The sequence below is a fragment of the Maylandia zebra genome, linkage group LG22, assembly GCF_041146795.1.
Source record: "Maylandia zebra isolate NMK-2024a linkage group LG22, Mzebra_GT3a, whole genome shotgun sequence".
In the NCBI taxonomy this organism is placed as follows: Eukaryota; Metazoa; Chordata; class Actinopteri; order Cichliformes; family Cichlidae; genus Maylandia; species Maylandia zebra.
In genome coordinates, this window is record NC_135187.1 from 21,815,789 (window position 1) to 21,841,620 (window position 25,832).

The 25,832-nt window shown below is 38.6% G+C and overlaps 1 protein-coding gene across 1 annotated transcript; it reads left to right on the top strand.

Moving 5' to 3' along the window:
- Positions 1-280: 280 nt before the first annotated feature.
- ago2 (argonaute RISC catalytic component 2) lies at positions 281-24,878 on the top strand. The gene is made up of 20 exons (XM_004547897.6): positions 281-533; positions 1,705-1,752; positions 5,766-5,946; positions 6,034-6,154; positions 6,282-6,463; positions 6,562-6,698; positions 6,792-6,926; positions 8,328-8,415; positions 8,734-8,881; positions 8,973-9,092; positions 10,710-10,832; positions 10,947-11,080; positions 11,664-11,848; positions 12,741-12,900; positions 13,019-13,109; positions 13,519-13,713; positions 13,910-14,044; positions 14,886-14,987; positions 15,109-15,308; positions 15,394-24,878. Exons 1-20 carry the CDS (start codon positions 515-517, stop codon positions 15,500-15,502), a joined length of 2,613 nt encoding a protein of 870 aa, XP_004547954.1. The 5' UTR covers positions 281-514; the 3' UTR covers positions 15,503-24,878.
- Positions 24,879-25,832: the final 954 nt, after the last annotated feature.

Genomic DNA, 25,832 nt, shown 5'->3' on the forward strand with positions numbered 1-25,832 from the left:
TCTAAATTGTGTTATATTGTGTGTACGTATGTGTTATATAGTATGTGTTTTATTTATTTTAAAAAAGAATCAAATTTCGTGGACTGATGCGGATACTAGCTTTTTGACCACATTCATGACTACACTGATGGGATGAATACATATATCTTGTAAAAAAAAAAGGGTGATTAAAAAAAGAAGTCCAAATGTAAATATATACACTACCTAAAGTAAAGTGACCAAAGGCGGAAGGAATGAGAAGGAATCATCTTGAAGCGCGTGGTTCTTTACCCTGCGCTCTCTTTTCTCTCGGCTCTCGTTTTGCGTGTTGGGGGGATGGGGCCGAGCCGAGGATGAGAGACTTCAAATATTTACCACTTGGCTAACTAAATATCTGTTTTTAGAACCGAGTTTCCTTCCTTGCACTTGGACATATAAATACACTTCGACTACGGATGAGTTTTGGTGGAATTCTGCGAAAAACTAAGTGGAGTGTTTGTGCGTCCACGACACACGCTTAAAAAAAGTCGACAAAATGTATTCCTCTGCTGGAGGTAAGTGCTGCGGCTAACGTTAGCATCGGCTACGTGATGCGGCCAAAGAAAACTGACGATAACGGAGCGGCATTTTTCTGTGCTGCATCGATGAAGTGCTTGCTATGTTCCGGCTTCACCCAACTCGTTACGATAAAACTCAACAACGGCTTTGACGAGGAACGTGTCGTCCCAGTTTTAAGTGTTTTAGTACTAGAGGCAAGCTTAGCTAGCTTCCAACAACAAGCTGCCGCTAGCCACGCTAGCTTCAACGGCACCTGGTTTCCCGAACTTGTTTTTAGTTAACTCACTGCACTTTCACCAAGTGGGGGTTGGCTGGCTTATGTTTTCTTAACAAATCACACGAACGTAAACGCATATCATTCATTTTCTCGAACTGAAGCGCTAAACACACTAGTTGAAGCAATATTTCGAGGCCGACCTAATCTCATCACCAGTCTGGGATACGATTAGCCTGACAGTTGAAATCGCCACATTTACATATGTCACATTAATACACCAGCTGTATAAACGCACTAACGCCACCGGATCGTATTTTCAGTGTAACACCGGCTTTAAGACACTAAACGATATAGGAGAAGTCTGATTAAGTTTGACGTTAGGTAGAGTGATAGTTAAGCGACTGAGCCGCCTGTCGTTAGTCAGACAGACGCTGTGTTTGTGTGTGTAGATTTGCATACATGCGTATTTCATGTGTGCGTTTCGGGGTTTTTGGCAGCTGGCTTTTTTTGGCGGAATGAAAGAGAGTACAGGCGACATCAACACTATGTTGGATAATTTTTTCCCCACTTGCAGTTATTTTAACGAGGATGTTTTGTTCAACCAAAACACGACTCTGTGTGTTGAAGCAGTTTATTTCTAGGGGGAAGGGGTGGCTTCATCCGTTAGATTGCCAGCTGCTCAATACTTTTTGCGTGTCTATTGATAAGACTCCTGTGGAAGTGATAAGAAAGGCCTGCTGGGATGTATCTAGTGTAATAAATGAGCAGCGCTCTCTTACTGCTTACTACATAAACAAATGGTTTTGTTATGTTAAGCAGGAATCTTTGGTTTCTGGGCTGTACTATGTTATTAGGTGTACACATTTGTCACTCTTTATTTTAAAATACAGTGTGTATCAGACTGAGCGGATCTTTGAGCATTTATAACATGTTATTTTTGTTCTCTGTAGCTGCTGAGATGCTTGAGGGACCTCGTTCTACTGGGTCAGTAAGCTCTGGTAAGCTTTTCCCATATTCGGGCTTTAACACTTTAAATTGACCCTAGTAGTGGTCCAGTGTAAGTGGCAACATTTTTTTTCTCGCACATCCTTCAAGCATCACAATATGTACTCATCTGAAAAACAACAGGACCTGATAGTGACACCATCCAGCAAAAAGCATATAGGTATTTTGATTCTGTAAGTGAGAGTCTACAGAAGATGCTTTTCTCTTCAACTAGTCAGCACTAGTACACCTCATTTTGTGCGCTTATGTGCAGAGCACTTAACTAAAGGGCACTTATTAAAATCCACCATATATTGCTAGGCTTTATTAAAGGTTTTCTGTTTGAATGAACAGCGCTGGAGCTAAAAGATAATGCACTGAAGGGAATGGAGTGTGTCCTGACTGAAATAACTGAAGTTGCAGATATTGCCGAGCTTGTCCAGCAATAATGAGAGCTGTGTGCATCTCCTACAATAAGTTGCAAAAATGTTAACATTTAAAATCATCTTTCAGGGTATAATATAGTGATTTGATGTAGATTTGGTACATGTGTTAATGTTGTTGTTGTTAATATTAATAAGAATAATTCAACTACTGTATCAAAATAATTACAAATGTGAGATTAAAAAACGTTTTTCTTATATCAACTTGTATATTATTGTCAGTGTGGCTACATAGTGTAGTGGTTTACTGATTTGGAAAAAAAGAACCCCTTTGGGGATGGGCCAGGAAGGGGTATCCAGTGTAAAAAACAAAAACATAATTTAAAAAGAAAAGGTGACAAATCAAACATGTTAAGCTGCCTGCTGTGGTGACTTGTTGTGAATAAAGGCACAGGTGAAAAGTAGCTGTATTATTTATTATTTTTGTTCCAACAAAGAAATCAGAAAATATGAAGAAACATTTTTTTCTCAATTTGTTTAAAAAAGTAAATATTAAATTCCCCAGAAGGCTTACTGCAGATAAGTTAAAACAGTCAAATTATGAATGAGAAAAATAATCTGAGCATTTTAATCAAGTTTGAAAAAGAAATTATACAAGTTGCCTTTTTTTGTCTTTTTTCTTTGTAATTTCAGTTACATTGAAAAAAATTTTAATTGAAGTTCTCTGAAGAATTTATTCAGTGGTGTATTTATACTCCGTATGAGCTCTACATCCACAACTGTGCGGTCTGTTGACTAAAACTTGTTCAAAATGACAGCTGCAGCTTGTGCTTTTTCATTTTTCTAGGACAGCCTGAACACATTTGTGAAAAGTCACCCATTATCACTGTTTTAGACAGATTGTTAGCAGATGAGGCACAAATTTACAGTGGCTGATTTTGTGATGGCTAAATGTTTAAAGCAGAGTCCAACCGATTGCTCAGCCAATTTTAGCTATTTGCCAACTTTCAGTATCAGCAATTATAAAATCAGATAAGTTACAGAACAGGCGAGAGAAACACCCTTTCAAACACGTTCTGAATGTTGATGGTGTATAGCTTGTCCGCTAGTGGGTACTCTGCAGCTTCCCTGCAACAGTGTTTGGGTCACCATAAATGAAAGAAGGAGCTGATCTGAGCAGAGTCAGGCAAAGCATAAACTAGCAAATAAATAAATATACATACAAATTTTTTGTGTGTTTGAAAGAATGAAAATACCAGTCATATATTTGAGTTTAAAATACCCCAATATTGGCTTCAGTCTTCAAAACCCTACATGAGTCAGGTTCTAGGTCAGAGATGGTGTGATGAAGAGTTAGCGGATGTCAGATAAATTATTTATAATTTTGTTTGACTTCTCTGAAACACTGAATCCTGCAGCTGCTAATAGTAGCAAAAGTATCAGATGTCACCCAGATCCCCTCCACTGCCCCCCATCCTCAGCCACTGTTCACAAACATACAGTTTTGTAAACATAGATTTGTTTTTCTGTGTGTTTTGGACTTTCGTCCACATGTAAACGTTGTTTCAGATCACCCAAAGCAGCCTTTGCTGCTTCCAGGGGTGAAGATTCACAGATACTGTGCTTCTGTGTTTGTGTGTTGACGAGGAAAACTGACATTTTGTCTTACATTCTCAACATGCCTCGGTTTTGTTTTTTGACATCAGACTGTGAAGCGTGTTATTGTATGTAACTGGCCAGCGTTCCTGTACAGTTAGGGCTACATCATCACATGTTGCTTAGGCATGTTCATCACAGCGCTTGATGTCACTTTGTTATATTTCATGGGGGAAATCCTCGTTTAACCCTGGAGAACCCATGGGGTCAAATTTGACCCCATGGGTTCTCCAGGGTTAAAAAAAAATCCCATGCACACGTGGACATAGCTTTGGTGTGTACCCATTTGTGAAAGTACTGAAATCAGCTGACATGTTGTACCAGATGGAAGAAGTTTTATACAGAACCTTTTATGCTGAATCAATTGAGATGCACACACTTGAATTTGCTGCAGCCCTAGCATAGGAAGAACAGATTGGTTCTGATTTGGAGCTGGGGAGGTCCAAATACTACGATACTGTTTATCAACAGGTGACACTTTTAGTTTTCCTAGTGTAATTGATGGAAGCAAAGCTACAAACATTCGGAGGATTATTCAGTGTATTTGGATAATTAAGTCAGTGTCGTGGAGCTGCAAAACCATGTGGTGTTGTTTAAATTATAAATTGAGTCATTCTGTTTTATTATAATATTAGTATAATATTTTCCAAATAGCGCATATATAATATCCTTGAAATGATGCCAGTTAGAGCTGATGGGTAAGTCATATTGTTAGTGCACATTCGTGATGCTCCTGACTTTAAAAACAAAACAAAAAACCTATTTACCCCTACAGTACATCTTGATCACTTGATTAAAATGATCATACTGCATTATGCACACTGTTATTACTGCTTATGTATGGCTAATCTCTGAGAATTTTTTCAATTGTTTCTTTCCTAACCCTAACCCACTATTAGGCATTATTATGTGTATTCCAATTAGTGGTGCAACGGATCAAAAATCTCACGGTTCGGATCGGATCACGGTTTTAAGTCACGTATCGGATCAATTTTCAGATCAGCAAAAAAAGAAAAAAGACAAAAAATTAACATTTACTTATTCACTTATTGAAGTATTTTTTGCCTGTTAAAAACATTCAACTCAAGACTCATTCCACGCAATTATTAAAAAACAAAAAAATTATGGTTCAATATAGGGCAGTATAGGGCTTTGTATCTACCACCCAATTCAATTCAGTTTTATTTATAAAGCACCAAATCACAAAAACAGTCGCCTCAAGGCGCTTTATATTGTAAGGTAGACCCTACAATAATACATACCGCTCATTATATCGCACTCCGCTGTGATATAATGAGCTGTCATGGTCACGTAGCTTTCCGTTGCCCTGGAGGTCCACTCATTTGTAGTAGTAGGGCAACAGAAGATGCCTGGGACAGTTCAGCCATAACTTTAAACTTTTCCTGCTCATACATGCTTGGAACGATCTTGCCACTAAAGTGGACGCGCAACAGGATATTATAGTGTGGCTCAAGCACGTTCATCATAGTTTAAACCCCTTGTTTTGCACAAGGGAATACGGCCTCCCGTCTGCAGCTAAACACCCCAATAGCTTTTGTAATAGCTTTAGCCCGGTCAGACTGGGCAGGAAAGGACTGCTTAAATACCGCAATTTCCTCTGCTCCTCCACTTGGACTGCTAGCACTGGCCATAACTATCGCTTGACAGACCGACCACGCGCACCATACACATACTTTTTTTTCTTCTTTTTTCGAATCTTCAGATCACGTGCGTCCCGAACCGTGGAGTGGGATCGGTTCGGATTAGGGATCAACTGTGATCCGTTGCACCACTAATTGCAATGCAAACCAACAGCAGATTTTTGTTTTACGTTTGATTTAGATCAGTGAAACATGCTCCAATTCGTTTACATGTGCAACCACAACTCTTTGTTTATAAGGCAGTTTATTGCTGGTTGGGTCTTAAAGGTCTTTTTGATGCCATTCTTACCATTTATTTTGTTGCTTCATTTGATTCACATGTTTTAGATCCCCCATCTTCCCCAGTGCCAGAATATGTGTTCAAGCCACCATCACGGCCAGACTTTGGCACCATGGGCAGGACAATCAAGCTCCAGGCTAACTTTTTTGAGATGGAAATCCCCAAATTGGAGGTCTATCATTATGACATTGACATCAAGCCTGAAAAATGCCCCCGGAGGGTCAATCGGTATATCCTTGTTGATATTTCATTATCGTTCAGCAGATAATTACCTGGGGCATTGCTGGTAATTTGTCCATTTCATTTTCTTTTCAGGGAAATTGTGGAGCACATGGTCCAGCACTTTAAAACACAGATCTTTGGTGATCGAAAGCCGGTGTATGATGGAAGGAAGAACCTTTACACTGCCATGCCCTTGCCAATAGGCAGAGACAAAGTATGTATTCCACACATCAACCTGTAACAGTAAAAGCTCTATTTTGAGTACAAAACAAAAAAAGTATGAGTATTTCTGCAATATGACTGCATTGTATCTCTTCATTTCCTCCCAACTGATCACACAGGTGGAGCTTGAGGTAACTATTCCTGGTGAAGGGAAAGACCGCAGCTTCAAAGTAGCCATCAAGTGGGTGTCCTGCGTTAGCCTGCAAGCTCTGCATGAGGCACTGTCAGGACGGCTACCCAGCGTCCCTTTTGAGACTATTCAAGCCTTGGATGTGGTCATGAGACATTTGCCTTCTATGAGGTACATCAGAATTTCTGTCATTGTCAGTTATAGTTTTGACTCTTTATTTTATCCTTTTATAATACTGTTGGCTTTCTGCTGGTGCTTTTCTTCTGCAGGTATACCCCAGTGGGACGCTCTTTCTTCACTCCTTCAGAGGGATGCTCAAACCCTCTTGGTGGAGGGAGAGAGGTGTGGTTTGGTTTCCACCAGTCTGTCAGGCCGTCCCTTTGGAAAATGATGCTCAACATCGATGGTAATTTTCACAATAAGATTCATTTCTCATGCAAAATGTGTCTAAAGTTGAGTTTTTTCCATAAGCTGAAACTCTGTGTCTAATTACTTTCAGTTTCGGCCACTGCGTTCTACAAAGCCCAACCTGTAATTGAGTTTATGTGCGAGGTCTTGGATTTCAAAAGCATAGAAGAACAGCAGAAACCCTTGACAGACTCTCAACGAGTGAAATTTACAAAAGAAATCAAAGGTAAGATAAACGTAGGAGCTCATATTTTTAATGATTTTGGGAGCTTTGATGTATAAAAAAACATTTATTTGTGAGTTCAGATTCTTATCTGATACTTTTTTAGATTATTTTCTCATCAATTTTCTTCAGATACAGGTTGTAAATAGTTTTTTTTTTTCCCAATTTTGGTTTTTCTCTAAGCGTGACCTGCTGCTGATTTTCTTTTTAGCAACTATAACTGACAGCATACATATTAAAGTATTCTGCTACAGTAAAGAGGTGCAAATATTTGAGTGGAAATTAGTTACTGTCCAAACACCTTTTAGCTCACATAGGCTACGTTTACACTGCAGGTCTTAATGCTCAATTCAAATTTTTTTTGATCAAATCCAATTTTTTCGTCTGCCTGTTCGCACTGCAAATAAAATGTGACAGCAAACGCGCTCTAGTGTGAACCCTCAAAGTGACCCGCATGTGCCAAAGAAGATGGCACACACAATGCACTCTGCTTAGAGCCAGACCAAACAGTATTGTTTCACTGATGGCCCTTAATATAAAGACTTGTTTTGCACTTTACGTTTCCCAATTTTGCTTTAAGTTATAAAGTTATTTTGTTATTTACATATGGCCTAATAATTATTCTTATTGCTGTTTTAGAGCGGAGCAGTGCTTCAAAGGATAGTTGCAGATTTCTGTCAGAATCTGCAGATTATACAGTACAAATAAAATGTTCACGTTTCTCCAACGTTGTCTTCCCAACAGTTTCACTAACATCTACACTGGATGGCCAGGAGGCGTTCGCGATGTCTTCTCGGGCGCTTCTCCAGCGCTGATAATTGGCGTCTGTCTTGTGTCAGTGACGTAAAAGACGGATTTAATGCGATCACTTTCTAAAACATCAGATATGTATCGGATTCAGTACCACGTACGAAAGTGACCCCGGTCGGATTTGAAAATATCGCATTTGTGCTGTTCACACTGTCATACCATGATCGGATATGGGTCGCATAAGGTCAAAAAAGTCGTATTTGATGCGCTTTTGCGTGCGGTGTGAATGTAGTGTTAAGATTCATTATTGAGGAAGGGTACAAGAGGTGATCGAAGGTTCAGTTAAAAGTAGCCATAGTTTACCTTACAAAAAAAGCAGGCTCAAACAAATGTACTTGAATCATTTTCTAGTATGTTTATAACTTCACCAGATAACAGGAAAATTATTCTCTTCTCTTCTGCTTTGCTCAAACTGAGGCTGCTGCCTTTAGCTACTTGTCCATTGTTAGCTTCTTTAAAGTGTCCATGTTCAGTTGGCTGAAGGTGATTTAAATGACTGGTTAGGTTTGCTGTTATGAATTTTCCCTTAATTTTATTTAACAAAAATGTTTATGTTCAACCTTTGTTTCCTTTTATTGTGATTGCTTTATTCAGGCCTGAAGGTTGAGATTACTCACTGTGGGCAGATGAAGAGGAAGTACAGAGTGTGCAACGTGACAAGAAGACCAGCCAGCCACCAAACGTAAGAATGCTTTTTTAAAAATATCATTTTTCAATTAAATTTTAAAAACAAGATAAATAGCATGCTTAAAATTCAAATATCAGGTTTGCTAAAGGTTTACAACAGCAACAACAAAAAAATCACCTACAACTGCATTTAGCCCTGTTAGATTAACTGCAAAATACTATTTAAAACCAAACTTTCTGTCTAGATGACTTGTCATGATTATAAGTAGTACAAATTTGGAAACACTGGTCTAAGAATATTCCTGCTGACTGTAGATTTAAAAGGTTTCACATGTTGAATGCTTTTTTTTTTTTTTTTTTGGGAAATCTTTAGGTTCCCTCTGCAACAGGAGAATGGCCAAACTATAGAGTGCACAGTAGCTCAGTACTTCAAAGACAAGTACAAGCTCATCCTGCGATACCCCCACCTGCCATGTTTACAGGTGGGGCAGGAGCAGAAACACACCTACCTGCCTCTAGAGGTAAGCATCATCAACCTCTTGTTCACCAGCTAGGTGACTTGAGATTTTTGTTTTTTTGTTCTTCTAAATGATTTGCGCGTGTCCGCCCCAGGTGTGTAACATAGTGGCAGGACAGCGCTGCATCAAAAAGCTGACAGACAATCAGACCTCCACTATGATCCGTGCCACAGCCAGATCGGCACCAGATCGTCAGGATGAGATTAGTAAACTGGTGAGTTATATGAACTGTAACAGACACTGTTTTTAAAACTTAAGTTTTCACAAGTTTGACACCATTCCTGCAACAACAAGTGAAGGAAAACAGAGAATGTTTACATTGTGCCAACGGCTACACTCAAGTGATTCATCACTGATGTTTGCCCAGAGTTCTAAGGCCAATAGCAAGCACTGCCAACATGATAAACTTAAAAATTAATGGGTTCAGTGAGGCCAGTGCTGGAAGGACTGCTAATAAAGACAACAAAAGTCTTTGAGATTGATGGTTGTAGTGAACTGCTGATGAATTTGCTCATTGGTATAGAATGTTTACAATCATAGTCCATAATATTAGGGCTGCTCAATTAATCGAATTTTAATCACGATTACGATCTGGGCTTTCAACGATCATTAAAAATGACTGAGCCGATTAGTAGCCCCTCCCTCATTTATCCGCGACACCTTAAAGGCCGTCTGTGAAAATATTGTCGGGCATAAACCGGTCCGTGGCGCAAAAAAGGGTGGAGACCGCTGATTAAGAGGACCCGAGGGAAGCTCGGAAAGCTAAGCAGAAGTTATTTGGAGAGTGACTGCCGTTGGTTGAAAAGAGAGTTTAAAAAAAAAAAAAAACTTCAGTGGTGTTGCACACCATTTTACATTATTTTTTTAAAGTTATTGTTAACCCTTTAAAGCCGGTCAGAGCAGCACGCTCCGTTTTGCGTAACTATTTTTAAATCCCTGTAGAACCTGAACCGTGTAAGCTAGCGCAATAATTTGTTTTGCATATGAAACCGGAGGAGTTGTACTTACATCTGATGCCATCAGCTTGTCCTCGGTCACGGTTTCGTTCCACATATAGCTTTGCAAAAATTGCATAAAAAGCGCTTGCAGGAACAAAAACATAATATTCCAGAAACACGCTTTGCCGTTCCTATCAGCTGTTCGTAACACTTCCCACAGTGAAATGATGCACATGCTGTTTTCTTTGCAAATTTGCATCATAGGATTGTTTTTTGTTTTTCCTGCAGTATATAAAAATTGGTGTATCTCCAAAATAAAACTATGAAGACACTCAAAATAAATTTCCTGTGGTGGGAAACTATTTTTTTGCAACTTTATTGTATTTAAAGTTTTGAGGGATAAGCCTCTTAAATTTCTCCAAGTAGAAATATATGTAAACAAAACAAAAGCGATTTTCAATTTTTTTTGTAGTTTATTGCACTTTTTTGCAATTTATGTAATTACTATGGACTTAATGCATACATATTATTAAAATATGGGCTATAACAGTTGTATTGATGTATAGCAACTTGAAATGCTCCCACAAATGGCACTACAACATGTAAAAAAAAATAATAATATAAGCTCTGGTGGACTTGGTTCTATGGTAGGTCTTAAAGGGTTAAATAAATATCGTCAAATAATCGTGATCTCAATTTCAGTGAAAATAATCGTGATTATCATTTTTGCCATAATCGAGCAGCCCTACATAATATTATGATTATCATTAATAACAATACAGATTACCTTTAATATGAAATGAATAAACATGAATAAAAGAAAATAAATAACTTGACTAAAATCTTAAAGTTTGCTGTATTATGCTAATGAGTGTGTGTGTGTGTTTATTCAGATGAGGAGTGCCAACTTCAACGCTGACCCTTACGTTCGTGAGTTCGGAGTGATGGTTCGGGATGAGATGACGGAAGTGAATGGCCGTGTCCTACAAGCTCCTTCCATACTGTATGGAGGCAGGGTATGTGTTAATGTGCTTTTAATGCATGAATTACTTTATTCGTTTTTATTCAAGTAACTTCATCGTGGATGGTGTGATTAGCACTTATGATGTTGCTCTCATTGCAATTTGCAGAACAAAGCAATAGCCACACCAATCCAGGGAGTGTGGGACATGAGGAACAAGCAGTTCCACACTGGTATTGAGATCAAAGTGTGGGCCATTGCCTGCTTTGCGCCACAGAGACAGTGCACCGAACTCCTACTTAAGTAAGCGCGATACATTGAACGTATGTTATCTATCATATGCAGATGTATGTCATGCCATCGTGTGTGCGTGTTATTGTTTGATAGTAGACAGCTTAAGGCTTATGGTGCCGGGTGTGTTTAAAAAGTTGTAAAGCAGAGCGTAGGTCCTGTACAGAAGTGCGTAAACACAGTCACACAGTCCTTTTTGTTTTTTCTGTTAAATGTTGACCAAGTTTACTGTGCAAATATAGTTCTGTGTAAAAGCACGTGCCAACTACATACAGCTGTGCTGTGTATTTACAGTGTGTAAGCCAGGCTTTGTTTACTGCATTCATGTTATTTTTGTATTTAAGCAAGTCAGTATGTCCTGACTTTTCATGGCACTCACCAAGACTGACCAGCTCCTTTTTAATTGAAGTCTGGAAAACCAAACTTTCACTGTAATTTAAAAATAAATGTTAGGAAAAGCAGTCCAATGGGATAATTTGAAAACTTCATACAATGTATCTAAGGCAGGCAGGCAGCTCTCAAATGTCATCTAACCTAAACTAGGACTGTGTCTTAACCCGTTTATCTTTAAATTAACAAGATCTCCACCTGTCAGAGCTTTCACAGATCAGCTGAGGAAGATCTCTCGAGATGCAGGAATGCCTATCCAAGGTCAACCTTGCTTTTGTAAATATGCCCAGGGAGCTGACAGCGTCGAGCCCATGTTCAGGCACCTCAAATACACCTACCAGGGCCTCCAACTGGTGGTAGTGATCCTACCAGGGAAGACACCCGTTTATGGTGAGGGATCTTCTTTTACTATGGTATTTATTTTGTCTGAGAAATTTATTTTTGTTTGATTGTTTCCAAACAAACAAACACTGTGGCTTCTCCAGCCAGGCGCAGTTTAAATTTACCATTTTAAAAGCCGCTGGTGTGGCTCTTCACTCAGAAACAAGTATGGTCATTGTTGCTTCGCCTGGATGCTTGCATTTAGCTCTGTAAAACAATTTGACACTCAAGGGCTGTTTTCAGAGTTTCTCTGAGTTCCCTTTAAATCTAGGTTAAGTGGTTAAAGTTGTGACATCACAAACAGATGTGAAAAGTATAAGCCTGCTTTGTAGAGAATGAGAGTTGGTTAAAGTGATTGAGTTTGGGTAAAGTTAGGCATCATGTACTTGTACAAAAGTATCTCATTTTGATAATTAAACTCTTATTAATAACTGAAGCATTAACCTTTTATAAAGAACAGAAATCAGGGAACAGTTTTATTCATGTTATTTATAACTCTCCTTGAACCTGAAGGGGGTCTTTAATTAGTCCCTACCACTCCAACCGCATTCTGCTGCAACTTCAAAGACGACTCCCCACTTCTAGTGTATCTGAACATGCTGCTGCGCTATTGCCTGCTCAACAAGTTTTACTGCTTCTGTATCTGCTTTAGAAGTAAACCACAAGAAATTACAGAAAAAGTTATATACTCCGCTTCATTTTTGAGCTTCAAGTTAGTTATTTTAAGTCATTTGTGCATAAATGAATAAAACAGACATTTATCCTTTACGTAGAAAATACTTTTAGTCAGCTTACTTATGTGCACTAAATCGTCTGGGGCAGATTGTGCAACACTCCATTTTTTTTTTTTTTATTATAGCAGATCAAATTATATCTCCCCCTTGTCCTGATGTGTTTTTAGCTGAGGTGAAACGTGTTGGGGACACGGTTCTTGGCATGGCCACACAGTGCGTGCAAGTGAAGAACGTTCAAAAGACGACGCCTCAAACTCTTTCCAACCTGTGTTTGAAGATTAATGTCAAGCTGGGCGGTGTTAACAACATCCTCCTCCCACAGGGCAGGTTAGTGGAAATTCTGGTGAATTCTTATCATGAAACTAATGAGTTGCTTTTATATTTTTTCAACACATGAAAGCTATGCCATTGTGTTAAACTTTTTTATGTACATCTACTGTTCTAGGCCGGTGGTGTTTCAGCAGCCAGTGATCTTCCTTGGTGCAGATGTGACACATCCACCTGCAGGAGATGGAAAAAAGCCCTCTATCGCTGCAGTAAGCAACAACACATTACGACCTACCCTTCACAATATGTTATATTTTTGTGTGTGTGTGTGTGGACTGACACAGAGTAACAAGATACTGTGTTCTAGCTTAAACACACACTTCACATATTATGCAACAGGACAGTGACATCACTGCCTCAAAAACAAGAAAGAAAACTGTTTGACCTCCAAGCTCATCCTAATCAAAGTGTCATCAAAATGTGATAGACTGAGAAAGTCCAGTTGTCTGTCATGTTTTTGTTTTTGTTTTTTTTGTTTTTTTGCTTGTTTGTTTTCATTGTAAAAAACTATGTTGGACGGGACATCAAAAGGATGAAGCATCTATCACTATCATTTGTCATTCTCAGTAAATCCTTTTTAATGTGGTCATACCTGTTCATTCTTTCTTTTCATTTTAGGTGGTTGGTAGCATGGATGCCCATCCCAGCCGGTACTGTGCGACAGTACGGGTGCAGCAGCACCGCCAGGAAATCATTCAGGACCTGGCTACCATGGTGAGGGAGCTGCTGATCCAGTTCTACAAGTCCACCCGCTTCAAGCCCACCAGAATCATCTACTATCGGGATGGCATCTCTGAGGGCCAGTTCAACCAGGTGATCCATATATCCAGGACCACACAGAATAAACTATAACAAACAGGAAAAGTGATTGATTTTCCTTATGCACTTGTGCTGTTGTAGGAAATTAATTGAGCTGGCAGAAGTTGCTGTTAAATGTTAATCATGCTTTTGTTGTACATATATTGTTTTATGGGTTACCTTTAAGATCTTACGACTTTGTTGCGTGCAGGTTCTTCAGCATGAGCTGCTGGCAATCCGGGAGGCCTGCATCAAACTAGAGAAGGACTACCAGCCTGGTATTACCTTTGTGGTTGTTCAGAAGAGACACCACACGAGACTGTTCTGTATGGACAGAAATGAGAGGGTTAGTACTCTGTCACTGCTAGTGCTGGGAATTTATGAATGATCTGGGTCAATTATTAACTGAGTGCATACAAGTTTAGGAATAGAGTGATGTAAGATGCTCTCACCAGTGTCCCTAATAATGCTTCAGAGGAAGTTTCAAAGATTTTTAAGTATCCCATCATCATATGCAGTCACTATGAAATGCAACAACTTGTCTTATAACAAAAACTAAAAACAATAACTGGGATAATAAAACACCTTGACACGCTAACTTCTTGTCTATTAAAATGTTTATGATCCTTCAAGGTTTTAAATGGACTGGCGGTACATTAATTAGCTGAACTCTTGCTTTATCATAATCAGGTTAGAGCTCTAAAGCCAACCAACCAGATGCTCCTGTATGTTCCATGATCCAGGCATAAAAATAGAGGTGATCTAAACCTTTGTGGTGGCTGCAAGTAGAGTGTGGCACCTTTGACTTTATCTCCTATCGTGCTGCAACTCTATTCTTGTTGTTTTTCTTTTCTTTAGTCACTGTGGGGATTTTCTTGTTGTGTTTCATGGTTTGGATATTTTCATAGTTGAGAAATTTGGCAAACTCTTGTATGTATGTATGTATGTATGTGTGTGCGTGCGTGCGTGTGTGTGTGCGTGCGTGCTTTTTCTTTTATATTCACCAGCTTGGGAGGTTTCAAAGTAATGTAGGCTTGTTGGGTCAGAGTGCACTTAAGCAATTCCAGCTTAACAAGCATTTCCATGGATGTCAAAGGAGCTTGCAAAGAAAGGCAAGCTCCTTTGACTACAATGACCTGGATGACTGAGAACCTTCACAGACATTTCCATGGATATTTTTTTTATAGGTTGGGAAGAGCGGCAACATTCCGGCAGGCACCACAGTGGACACCAAAATAACTCACCCATCAGAGTTTGACTTCTACCTTTGCAGTCATGCTGGCATTCAGGTAAAAGTCAAGTTGGATAAGATGTATTGATAAAGGCGTCTTCCACTGTGTTTTCTAATGAAAGCAGATTGTGAGTTAAAAACAACCCATTATACCTGACATCCGCTTTACTTCCGGACAGGGAACCAGCAGGCCGTCTCACTATCACGTGCTCTGGGACGACAACCACTTCTCATCAGATGAACTGCAGGTCCTTACCTACCAGCTTTGTCACACTTATGTGCGCTGCACCCGGTCAGTGTCCATCCCAGCACCAGCTTACTATGCCCATTTGGTGGCTTTCCGGGCTCGCTATCACTTGGTGGACAAAGAGCATGACAGGTGAAGAAATTAAAATCTCTTAGTTTGCAGATGTTTGTCTCCTTGTTGGAAAAACTGACAGTTCTGCAACTTTTTTCTCTTTCAGTGCCGAGGGCAGTCACACATCAGGTCAAAGCAATGGGCGTGACCACCAGGCCTTGGCCAAAGCTGTTCAGGTCCACCAGGACACCTTGCGCACCATGTACTTTGCCTGAGAGCACCCAACTCCCAGGAAGGCGTGGGTGAGACATCACTGATGGAACGCACTACCCTCCGCTGTCTCACTGTCAGCTGTAGATAACATTACAGTGGTTTCACATTGTGATCTCCCTACCAGACAAACATGTCAGTAACCCAAATGTCTACAATTGTACTTAAACCCACCAAAACCATTCCAGCAATTAGACTGTAACATGCAAAAGAGTCATTCTTTCTTGAGGATTGAGCTGGAAGAGGCTTTATTTACATGTCGTGCATTAGTTGTATTTGTACTTGTTATCTGTTTAAAAAAAGGGTGAAAATTATGAAAAGACAAGGCAGAGTTTGTATGTTAATAGAAGAATTTTCTTTCTTTCTTTTTTTTTTTACTAGCAGGCGAAAACAGTATACAGTGGGGTGGTTTCACATTTCGAAGAAGCCAGTCGCCCTCCTTCTCCTTTTGTTTTGTTATTAGGCTCTTGGTGCTTGAAGGGAGAAGGCAAAAATCAAAAGATGTGGGGGTCCATTAACTGTTATATGCCTAATGATTTAGTCCTCCCCACAGACATTATTTATCAGCCTATCAAAGCAAAGTGCACTGACCAGGATGAGCGCTTCAATCAGGACAAAAGTACTTATATATATATATATATATATATATATATTGAGGGTTGTTTGTGTTCGTTTTCCCCCACATAGGGCACTATGTGATGAAAAGTGCCATTTAAGAGTATCTTCTTTCTTTTTTCTTTTTTTTTTGCCACTTCTATGTAAAACAATGAATTTTTCTTCCAGTATTTGTCCTCTTGACACTGATGATCTTATTATGCCAACTCTGTTGACAGTTAATGATCTTGACATCAGATTTGTTTAACCCCTGAATCTACACTTTTTAATTTATTTTTTTTTAATGAAGCTCTTTTTGTATTTAGAAATTTGGGGGGGGGACAAACATTTTTTTTTTTCCTCCTTTGCCCCACTGTTAAGTCTGAACTGACAAACCAGTGACCTGAGATGTAATATATTGGGACTGGTTCCCAGTAAGGACACATTTCTAATGTATTCTGAGCCATGTTGACAAAAGACACTTGATTAGGAAGTCACCATAGTGGGGAACATGTTAAAATCTGTGTGATTCCCATCTGTTCTTACAGACTTTTTAAAATTTGAATAACTTCTCCAATGGATATGCATGTAGCTGGCTCATGTTTTAGACATTTTAGGCATTTGTGATGATTGTTTATTTCTCCCTTTATACACATCAACCCTACTTCTATTTTTTTAATGTATATAACACAGGATCATGTATTCTGCTGTGTCATTTGTGTGGCTTGTCGGTAACCAGGCATTCGGTACAGTGGAGTCAAAGCTGCAACATTTTAGAGTTTAACTGATTGAAATTCCTTAAAACTTCTTTAACGTAGTGTTTGCTCCAAGAACTAGGGGCTGTCATCGCACAAAAGCTTGGGTTTTATGCAAATGACTTTTTTGTGAGTCTTTATACTATTTAGTAATGTTGGTAATAAGGTATATTTTGAATAAGCCTTCAGTGGAAGCTGCTGAAAGATTATAGTTTTTTTTTTTCTTTTTTAAAAAACTGGCCCACGTGTTAAAAAAATTGTCTAAATTAATATTGTCTTTGTATGCAGATAAATGCAAATATATGGCCTTTTAAGACTGTCATGTCTTACTAATAACATTATTATATAATAATATCCCACCTAAGTTTTACTAATGCTATAAGCAGGCGAATGTTGACATAGTCTTGAGTGGAGGCGAGTAGTTTATCTTTTCTAACTATGCATCATTTTTAACCAAGAGATTTAGCAGTGGGTATCTCACATGAATTGGAGTCATTTCTAGAGGTAGATAATCAGGGCTTTTTATGTTGTTTTTAGCATATTGCATTTAGTAGCGTTTCTTAGTGCTTATCAACGTCTTCATACCTTTCTAATAGGATGAAGTATTTATGTGGTCATTTGTAACATTGTAGATTTTATAGCCTATAAATTGGGTGGATCCTTTGTAACACACAGTCTTTCCTAGCCAAACAAGATTATGAACTTTTACATGATGAATATTAAAAAAAGAAATATATATATATATATATATATATATATATATATATATATATATATATATATATATATATATATATATATATAATTATATGAAAGCACAAAAGGACATCTCGATTCTAGGTGCTAGATGTTTTCACTGTAAAACACCTTAAATCCTCACTGGACTGGTCCACAAGTCTCCGTAGTTGCATGCTAAAAAACAAGTAAGCATCATAATGTTTTGGATCTTTTCTCTCCCTTTGATGACCTCTCTATGGTTCCCTTTGTACTCATGACCTGTAAAAGCAACTAGAAATCCGACTGACTGTGTTTGTGGGGCATTCTGAAAATTCTGTACTTGATATTTACTGTTATGATGTCAATATTGTTCTTATCGGTGCTGGTCTCACAACATGTAAATTTGGATGCACTTTTGATAGCAATGGTGTGACTTTTATAGATAATCAATTGAAGCGAGAGGCTCGGCCGTTTTGCGTGACGCCGGCGTAATTGTGTGGAAATGGCCGTGTGTACTACCTCTTGTTACCTGTTTTAAGTGTTATGGTAACATCACACTGCTGGCCATTTCTGTATAATTACCCCTGCAATCTATCTAATTGGCGCTGTTTGAGTCTTGCATCTTGACAGAATAGGTTTTAAACGTTTGCTGTGCTTGATGGTGAACGTGCTTTCTCAGTTTGTGGTTAAGCGATTTATTTTTTAACTTTTTTAATTTTTCACCCTCATAGTTTTGCTCAGACTGATGAGAGAATGTGTGTTTTGAGTGTTGAGCTGTACGACCAAATTCCTGAACTGTGTTTGTACCTACACACAGATTTCCCTGCTTTCTTTCCTTTTATTCTATGCACCAATAAGAAGCAGCATTTTTTTTTTATTTTATTTCTATATTGAATAATAACTCCTTTGCTTTTCAGTTGAGCAGTATGCCATCAAGTATGTCACCCATATTTGGTCTGATAATTTTATTTCATTATTCAAAAGTAGAAGGTACAAAGTAAATGTACCCAGTTGGTGCTGTGTGTCAGACTAGGGAAGTAATCTAGAAAAGACTGCCCACGGATAGATTGATAGAGCCTGAAAACTATCACATAGTACTTGTTGATATCTGTATGAAAATGACACAGCCGAAGATTTATGTCAAATTTCACCCCAGAGCATTTATTTCTATGTACAATCATGCATTTAAGTCCTTATTTAAGCTTTAGGTTTGTTTTGATCCAGTCATCTCGGTCAGAGTAGGTGGATCAGAACAGATGAATTAATCAGGAGAAGCCCATCTTTGGCTCTGTACTTGGAAATGTGAATGTCTTTGTTCCTGTGTGATTGCAGGCCTTTGTAACGCGACCACAGCTATCTTCACTTACTCGAATGTTCAGTTCTTAGACTGTTCCTCAAAGGGACGCGTCGGAATATAGTGTAATAGTTGGAAGTCATTCTCTAGAAGTTAACCGTCATGTATTGTTGACAGATTGAATCATTGTTTCCTGTAACAGCACAAACATCAGAAACTGACTGGCTTGTAACTTTAAGCTGTCTATGTTTTTTAAGAGATGACTTTGAACTTGTTTCCGCTTCTTTACGTTTTACATTACCTACACCAGCACCTTATAAAACCTGGTCAAAATGGCTTTTTTCTCCCTATACTTAACAAACAATATTCGACAGTGTGTTTTGTTTTGTTTTTCTTTGCACTAAACAAAGGACTTAGAGCTAGTCATGTATTGAGAGTGTTTATCAGGGGGCAGGCTGGCAGCCTGGATTTTTGGATTTTGGTGGCTTTTCAAAATAAAAGATGCACAGTCAACAAGTGTCGCCAATCATAGGCAGGAGATTTGCGGGGGGTTTGTAGCCGGCGCATCAATGCCACAGTGTTTGAGTATTAAGGTTTGACACGGCTGTGACAGCCATGTGTACATTAAGTTGTTCTTAGTAAGGCCTCTTTTTCTCTAAAATTGCTACAAACTACACATATCACAACTCAGAAGAGGCTTTTCCTTTTTCACATAAATCATCTTCGTCACAATAGAACAGAATACTTTATTGTGACTGTTACAAGAACAATGAAATACAGTATGAGCTCAGTCAAGAATGTTTAACAGACCAATACTTGTAGCCTGGATGAATGTGGCAATGCTTTTCAAGTAAAGTGGAGCAGTGAGGCTTTCAGAACAGCTGTAGTGCTGCCCATAAAAACATTCTCAAACAAGGCAATTAAATGCACACATTCACCTCACTTTGGCTGTTTTCCCATTATCTTTCGGAGCGGCCAAAACGCGGATAAAGCAAGTTTTAGAAATAGCTTTTTCGTAAACTAAATGGCATATCATAAGCTATTTTAATCAGCAAATTATTTTCTCATAATTTTCTTTAGTTTTTAAGAGGTAATGATAACATTTCTCCAAATGGTAACCATCAGCCTTTGCGTTTTTGTTTGTTTGTTTTTATTAATAGTATTCTTTTTAATTTATTTTCATTTTTTTTAATGGTCATGGAGTACAAAATTAAAGCCGGCTTTCTAATGAAGCAGTCCCCTTACATGAATTAATTCCATACCATTACCCTCTGTATAGTAATGTCTCCTCTTTCTGTCGCTTATCTGTCTCTTGTGGAGAAAATCTTGCTGTTATAAAGAGATCTCTTGTAGAGTAGATCCTATTTTCCTAGCTCCATATATTAAAAATGAATGTAATTAGAACCTGCGTGGTTTGTAATGTTGTATAGGCTATCCATCCAGTACATTTATACTCATCTTTGCATCTTATGTACAGCCTTTTCTTTCTGTTTTCTTCTCTTTATTTATAGGCTTTATTAATTCCAGAAAGTATTGTTTTCTTCTTCTCAGTCATTTAAATATTGCTCATGTCACAGACCATATAATCTTTTTATTTTTATTCTTTCTGATATGAAATGAAAGTAGTAATTTCACAGTTGTGCTGTCTTTCTCTGGATGTTGGCTACTGTACTTTTAGGAGACATATGTTTCACACTGGTGCAAAGAGTAGCCATCCTTTGAGTCCTGGCATCATACTTGTGTGAGGTGCTAAAACATAAGCGCTTTGTGTGTATATTAGGTGGTTTGCGTAGGTGTGTGATCTCATTTGCTGTTCGATTTTAAACGTATGCTTAAGCCCTCGGGTCTCGTATTCCTGTCCAGCCCCTACAGAGCTGTCTTGTAAAATCCTCCCTGAATTATTACATTAATTAGTGCAGTGCCACATAAATGCAGAGAAGCTTTTTTTAAGTGTTACTTCTGTTCCTTTTTTCATTTGTATTGCTACACAGCTGGGTTTTTTGTTTTGTTTAGTTTTTTAGTTGTTGTTTTTTGTTTTTTGTTTTTAGATCTATAACTGACCTATATATACATGGCATATACATAACATCCCGTTCCTGTGTGACATAGATTTTTTTTTTTCTAAATAAGCATCACTTTTTGTCTCTGACAGTTATGCCAATGTCCACTCAATTATCTGTAACCATTTGCTGCCAGTTTGGTATCCATAAAGTTTGCCTGTATTCTTGTTTTAGCTACAAGTGTCAACAATTAGTATAAATTCCAGTGGTGTACCAATAAGGAAAGACCTGTTCAATTCCATTGGATGCAGCTGTTTCATTCACTTTACCTTGGATGTGTTTAAGACATCAGTCACACAGGCCTAGAGACCAGTTGGGGACTGCCTGGCAACCATTTTTCAATGTGGTTGCTGGAAGTTTCTTTTTCTTTGTTTTTTGTTTTGTTTTTTGCGGTCACTAGGTCAAGTTGGCTGCAAAGGGGTATACAGCGCTAAGCCAAAATTCTCCTTGTTTTGGTTGCTAGCACATTTCCATGGTCGCTTCTAGTTTGCATGGGAGATGCCAACTTGTCTGCAAACACTTAGCAACCACCACCAAGCAGTAGTGAAACTGTGAAAAGTGCGACACAAACTGGAAATGGTGCTGGTTTGCCATCAAAGCAAAAGATGTGACTTTTAAAACGTGTTGGTTTCAGCTAAAATTTCACTTTTACTATGACAGTTTTTGTTTTGCATTGCACTTTTCACAGTTTCACTACTACTCAGTGGTTAATTGGCAAGTGTTTGCAGACAAGTTGGAATGTTCCATGCAAAATATAGGCAACCAAACTATTCACTAGAAAGGTTTTGGTGACAGCCAGGAACTTCCAGCAACCACTTAACAACTAGTTAGGAATAAACATTGTTCCCTGGCCACTTGAGGTTTCCAGGGATTGCCAACCACTCTCTAGACCTGTGTGACTGAAGCCAAAGAAACGGGAATGCAAGATTACAGTGTTGGCCGTACTACTTTGTTTCTAATTAAACATCTAGTGGAAAAATGGCCAGGAAAATGTCTTGATCATAAAAGGATCAATCCCAGTCATTTTGTTAGCACTTGAATTTTCTTTATCCACGGAATATTTTAATGTCAAGTAGATGGTTTGGTATGCTCGAACTGCACTTTTTTAAATCATTGCCTGCTGGATGCCATTTTATCCTAATTTCTTGTCTATAAATTCTAATTGAATATAGCTATTTATGTGCATTCACAAGTGAACTTCTAAGCTCCTCTGGCAACCAGCAGGGTGCAGAAAAGCACACAGTAATCTGGCAGCTGTGGCATTGACAGGTGACACATCTGCATCCAGGTGGCTATTCAGGGTTAGGCTGGATGACGTAGTAAATCAGATCTAGACTGAGGAGAGCCGTTACAGAACTTAACCAAGCCATCACCATTAAGCTGAACTATATGAATCCAATCATGCAAGACTTGTGGGTATTTTTTATTTGTATTTTTCCAAGCATTTTTAGTCTTGTGAACGACTTGGCTTTTTATTTACTGACTTGGATAAAACTACCTCAGAGCAGTGTCGGGTGCTAGCTAATATTATCCCTAATTTATGAGTGACAACAAAATGAAGAAATTGTAGTGACCAAACCAATGAAAGCCAATATCACATCAAAGCACTGTCTGTTTTGGGGGGTTTTCACCCTTAATAAGTAATCCTGCATGGACTGGTTGGTTGCTTTAGTTGGTTACATTTTACCGGACCAAATTTTTTTACTATCGGGAGTCTCATTGTTTTTAATGTGAGTCGATGAAGACAGCCAAGCACAATCTAGGACTCGTTCACGTGTAATGCTAACTATAAAAGATGTCTGGATCTTTTAAAAGGTGCCATCGTAATTGCTAATTCATGACATGTTGATAATCCAGCAAAACCTGTTGATTTTAAAAAGACGTTTGTAGTGGCGACGAAGGTTTGTGGAAAAGATGTATGCACAGCAATAAATTTCCTGAGCGTGGGCTGCAGATTGTTGGTGTTTTTTCTTTTTCTTTTTAAACCAGTCTGTCCACTGTGGGCAGGCTTTTAGTTGGCAAGACAAATGCCTGTGAGATCAGACAAACTTAGTCTCAATTTATGGAACCAGCTTCTTTTTCAGTTTTTGTTTTGCCAGCAAGTTTAGAAATATCAAGGCTTCTTAGTGAACAGAGCCACGCTGTTATCACATGCCTACATTTTTTTTCAACCCAAACTGCAATAAAATCCAGAGTGGATTTCCCCATCTGGTACTCGCCACACTCAATGCCATTATTTTTTATTATTATTATTATTATTATTATTTTTCATTAACAAAGGGAAAATCCACATCTGAATACACTTCACACAAAGAAAAAGAATTGAAATCCGACGGAAGGCACACGCGAGGTCGTGTGTGGTTGTTGAGTACAGGTCGTAGCCTTTTGTCGGATCTCTCTCTCTCTCTCTCTCTCTCTCTCTCTCTCTCGGGTTTTGTGAGTCCTTTCAAAATAAAGTTTTGACTAAAATCTGTCATGCCGCATAAAAAGTAAAAAAGAAAAAAAAGTTTTAACTACCATGCAACCTCGTGTGTAGATGCTGCATAGAACGATCAGTATTTGTGTTTTGCACTTTCAAAGCGGTCTCAAGAAAAAGAAAAAAAAAAAAAAGGAGGCCCATCTGAGATTGGGCTGATAATAAGAATAAAACTGACGAGGTATTTTACGCTATCAATAGGAATTATAAGGAATAATATGACTCGGAGGAGCTTTTCTAAAAACGTTGATATATCTATATATTCATGAAGTACCTCATAAGCCTGATATATGCTGCATTGACCTTTTTTTTTTTTTTTTTTTGTTTTGTTCTTTTAGTGTGCTTCATATTGTCCAGTAACATAATTTTCCCCTCTAGGGGAGGTTTGAATGTCACTTCAGGCTGTGCCCACGCTGATAGCTCTTCTTGTAACATGTTACACCATGTGGCCAAATAACGTGTCATTTATGCAAGTCATAATGTCAATCAGAATATTCCTCGTCTCATTTCTGCGTCCTTTTCTATTTTATTTTATCCTTTTTTTTTGGCATCTTCCCTGCATGTGTGTAGCCAAAAAGGAAAAAAAAAGATTGGGTTCAGTTAACCAAGGGTTGACGTGCACCGAGCAGCTGTGGTAAAGCGCGACTGTTGACTCAGGCACTGACATGTAAGGGCTGTATCTGCTCACCCTGTCCTCCACCCCTCCATCCCATCCCGTGCACTTCCCTCCTCCACCCTGACACCCTTTGTCTTAAAATAGCCTTAGATCTACAAGTGAGGTTCCTATTTGGCCTTAAACAAATTATGCACTACAGTTTCACAGACTTGACAAAGAGCTCGATTCCAATTTAGACACGCTTTCTTTTAAGACTTCATGTTATCTACCTCCTGAGAATGTACAGTCTGTCCTGGAGTTGCAGTTGACTACAAAACTTTTTTGTTGTTGTTTTCTGACAGAAGATAATCAAAATTGATACAAAATTAACTCAGAACTAATACCAGGACACTCCTTTTTTTTTCTTTTCTTTCTTATAATTATAAGCCATGACAGAGAAGCAAAGTGACCAAAGTCTCTTGGCAGAGGTAGCCCTGCAAAGCCGCGTGAATTCAAACCTCCCTTTCCTCCTGTCATTTTGAGCTCACTTATATTTTGCATATATTTTAGTTTCTCTATCTCTTTTACTCCCTTATTTAAACCACAACATGCCAAAACTGAATTTGCTGTCATTCCTGTTCTGGTGAGGGTCTTTTGCTCATTTCATATGTTTCAAATCCACTGCTAAGCTCCTTGTTCTTGTTATTGTAAGCTTTGATTTCTCTTATACGTTTTCTTTTTTTTTTCTTTTTGTAACAATTATGCTTACAGAACACAAGATATGCTGTAAACCCTGTTAGGACATAATGTGAATACGTATCACTTAATATAGTTCGCTCTTTGGCTTGACTGTAAATTGCATTAATTAATAAAAATGTTTGAAAAAGGTTTTCTGCTGCGTTGTCACTTGATGTTTTCATTCCTGTATTTTCATATCCTGTCCAGTTTTGCTGAACTGTTACCAGAGAGGAAGTAGAAGTTCACATCAGAGGGGAGAAGGCCTGATTCAGATACCTGTAGACTGAAACAAGATGACTACACTATCAACACTGTCTGTGAAGATGATTATGTGCCAGTAGAACAAGCAACACAACAAAAAATATCACATCAGCTGAGTCAGGATTGTTTTATTTACTTAATTTAATTAAAGTATCAAAGCACAATATGCATTAAAAGAAAGGACCACTCCAAATAATAAATAAAACCAATGAATGGAACATCTTTATTCATACTCTAAGAATAAATCCCTTTCCAGGTGGTTCTTGCATGAGGTCAACTGTGTGAATCTAAACTGGCTGCCTTGTTTTTGTTTGTTTGTTTGTTTTGTTGTTTTTGTTTTTTAAGTGCACAATAAGTAGGGGGCCATGAATGTGTGGCCCTATCAGAATCAGAATCAGAATCAGAATCAGAATGGGTTTATTGCCAGATGTTGAGGTTTACAACATTAGGAAATTGCTGCGGTGCTTCAGTGCAGACAATAAGAATTAAAGTGCTATGTAGAAAGAAAGATATGTGCATGAGATATACATGAGAATAAGAATTATGAGTGCTACGTAGAAAGATATATACATGAGTGCAGGTGGTGATCAGTGCCAGACATGAAATGATGCAGTGACACAGCGTAGGGTCATGTGTTAGTGGCGGGGACAGTCATGTGGTTATTGTTCATGTGTCCAACAGCAGAGGGGAAGAAACTGTTCTTATGGCGAGAGGTTCTGGTGCGAATGGACCGGAGCCTCCTGCCTGAGGGGAGCAGGTCAAACAGACTGTGTCCAGGGTGAGAAGGGTCAGCTGAGATCCGGGCTGCACGCCGCAGTGTCCTGGAGGTGTACAGGTCCTGCAGA

What these genes read in the sequence shown, in the direction of transcription:
- ago2 (XM_004547897.6), top strand. An exon ending in TGCCAATAGGCAGAGACAAA is followed by an intron (nt 6,155 to 6,281) that starts GTATGTATTCCA and finishes CTGATCACACAG; the next exon opens with GTGGAGCTTGAGGTAACTAT. An exon ending in AATGATGCTCAACATCGATG is followed by an intron (nt 6,699 to 6,791) that starts GTAATTTTCACA and finishes AATTACTTTCAG; the next exon opens with TTTCGGCCACTGCGTTCTAC.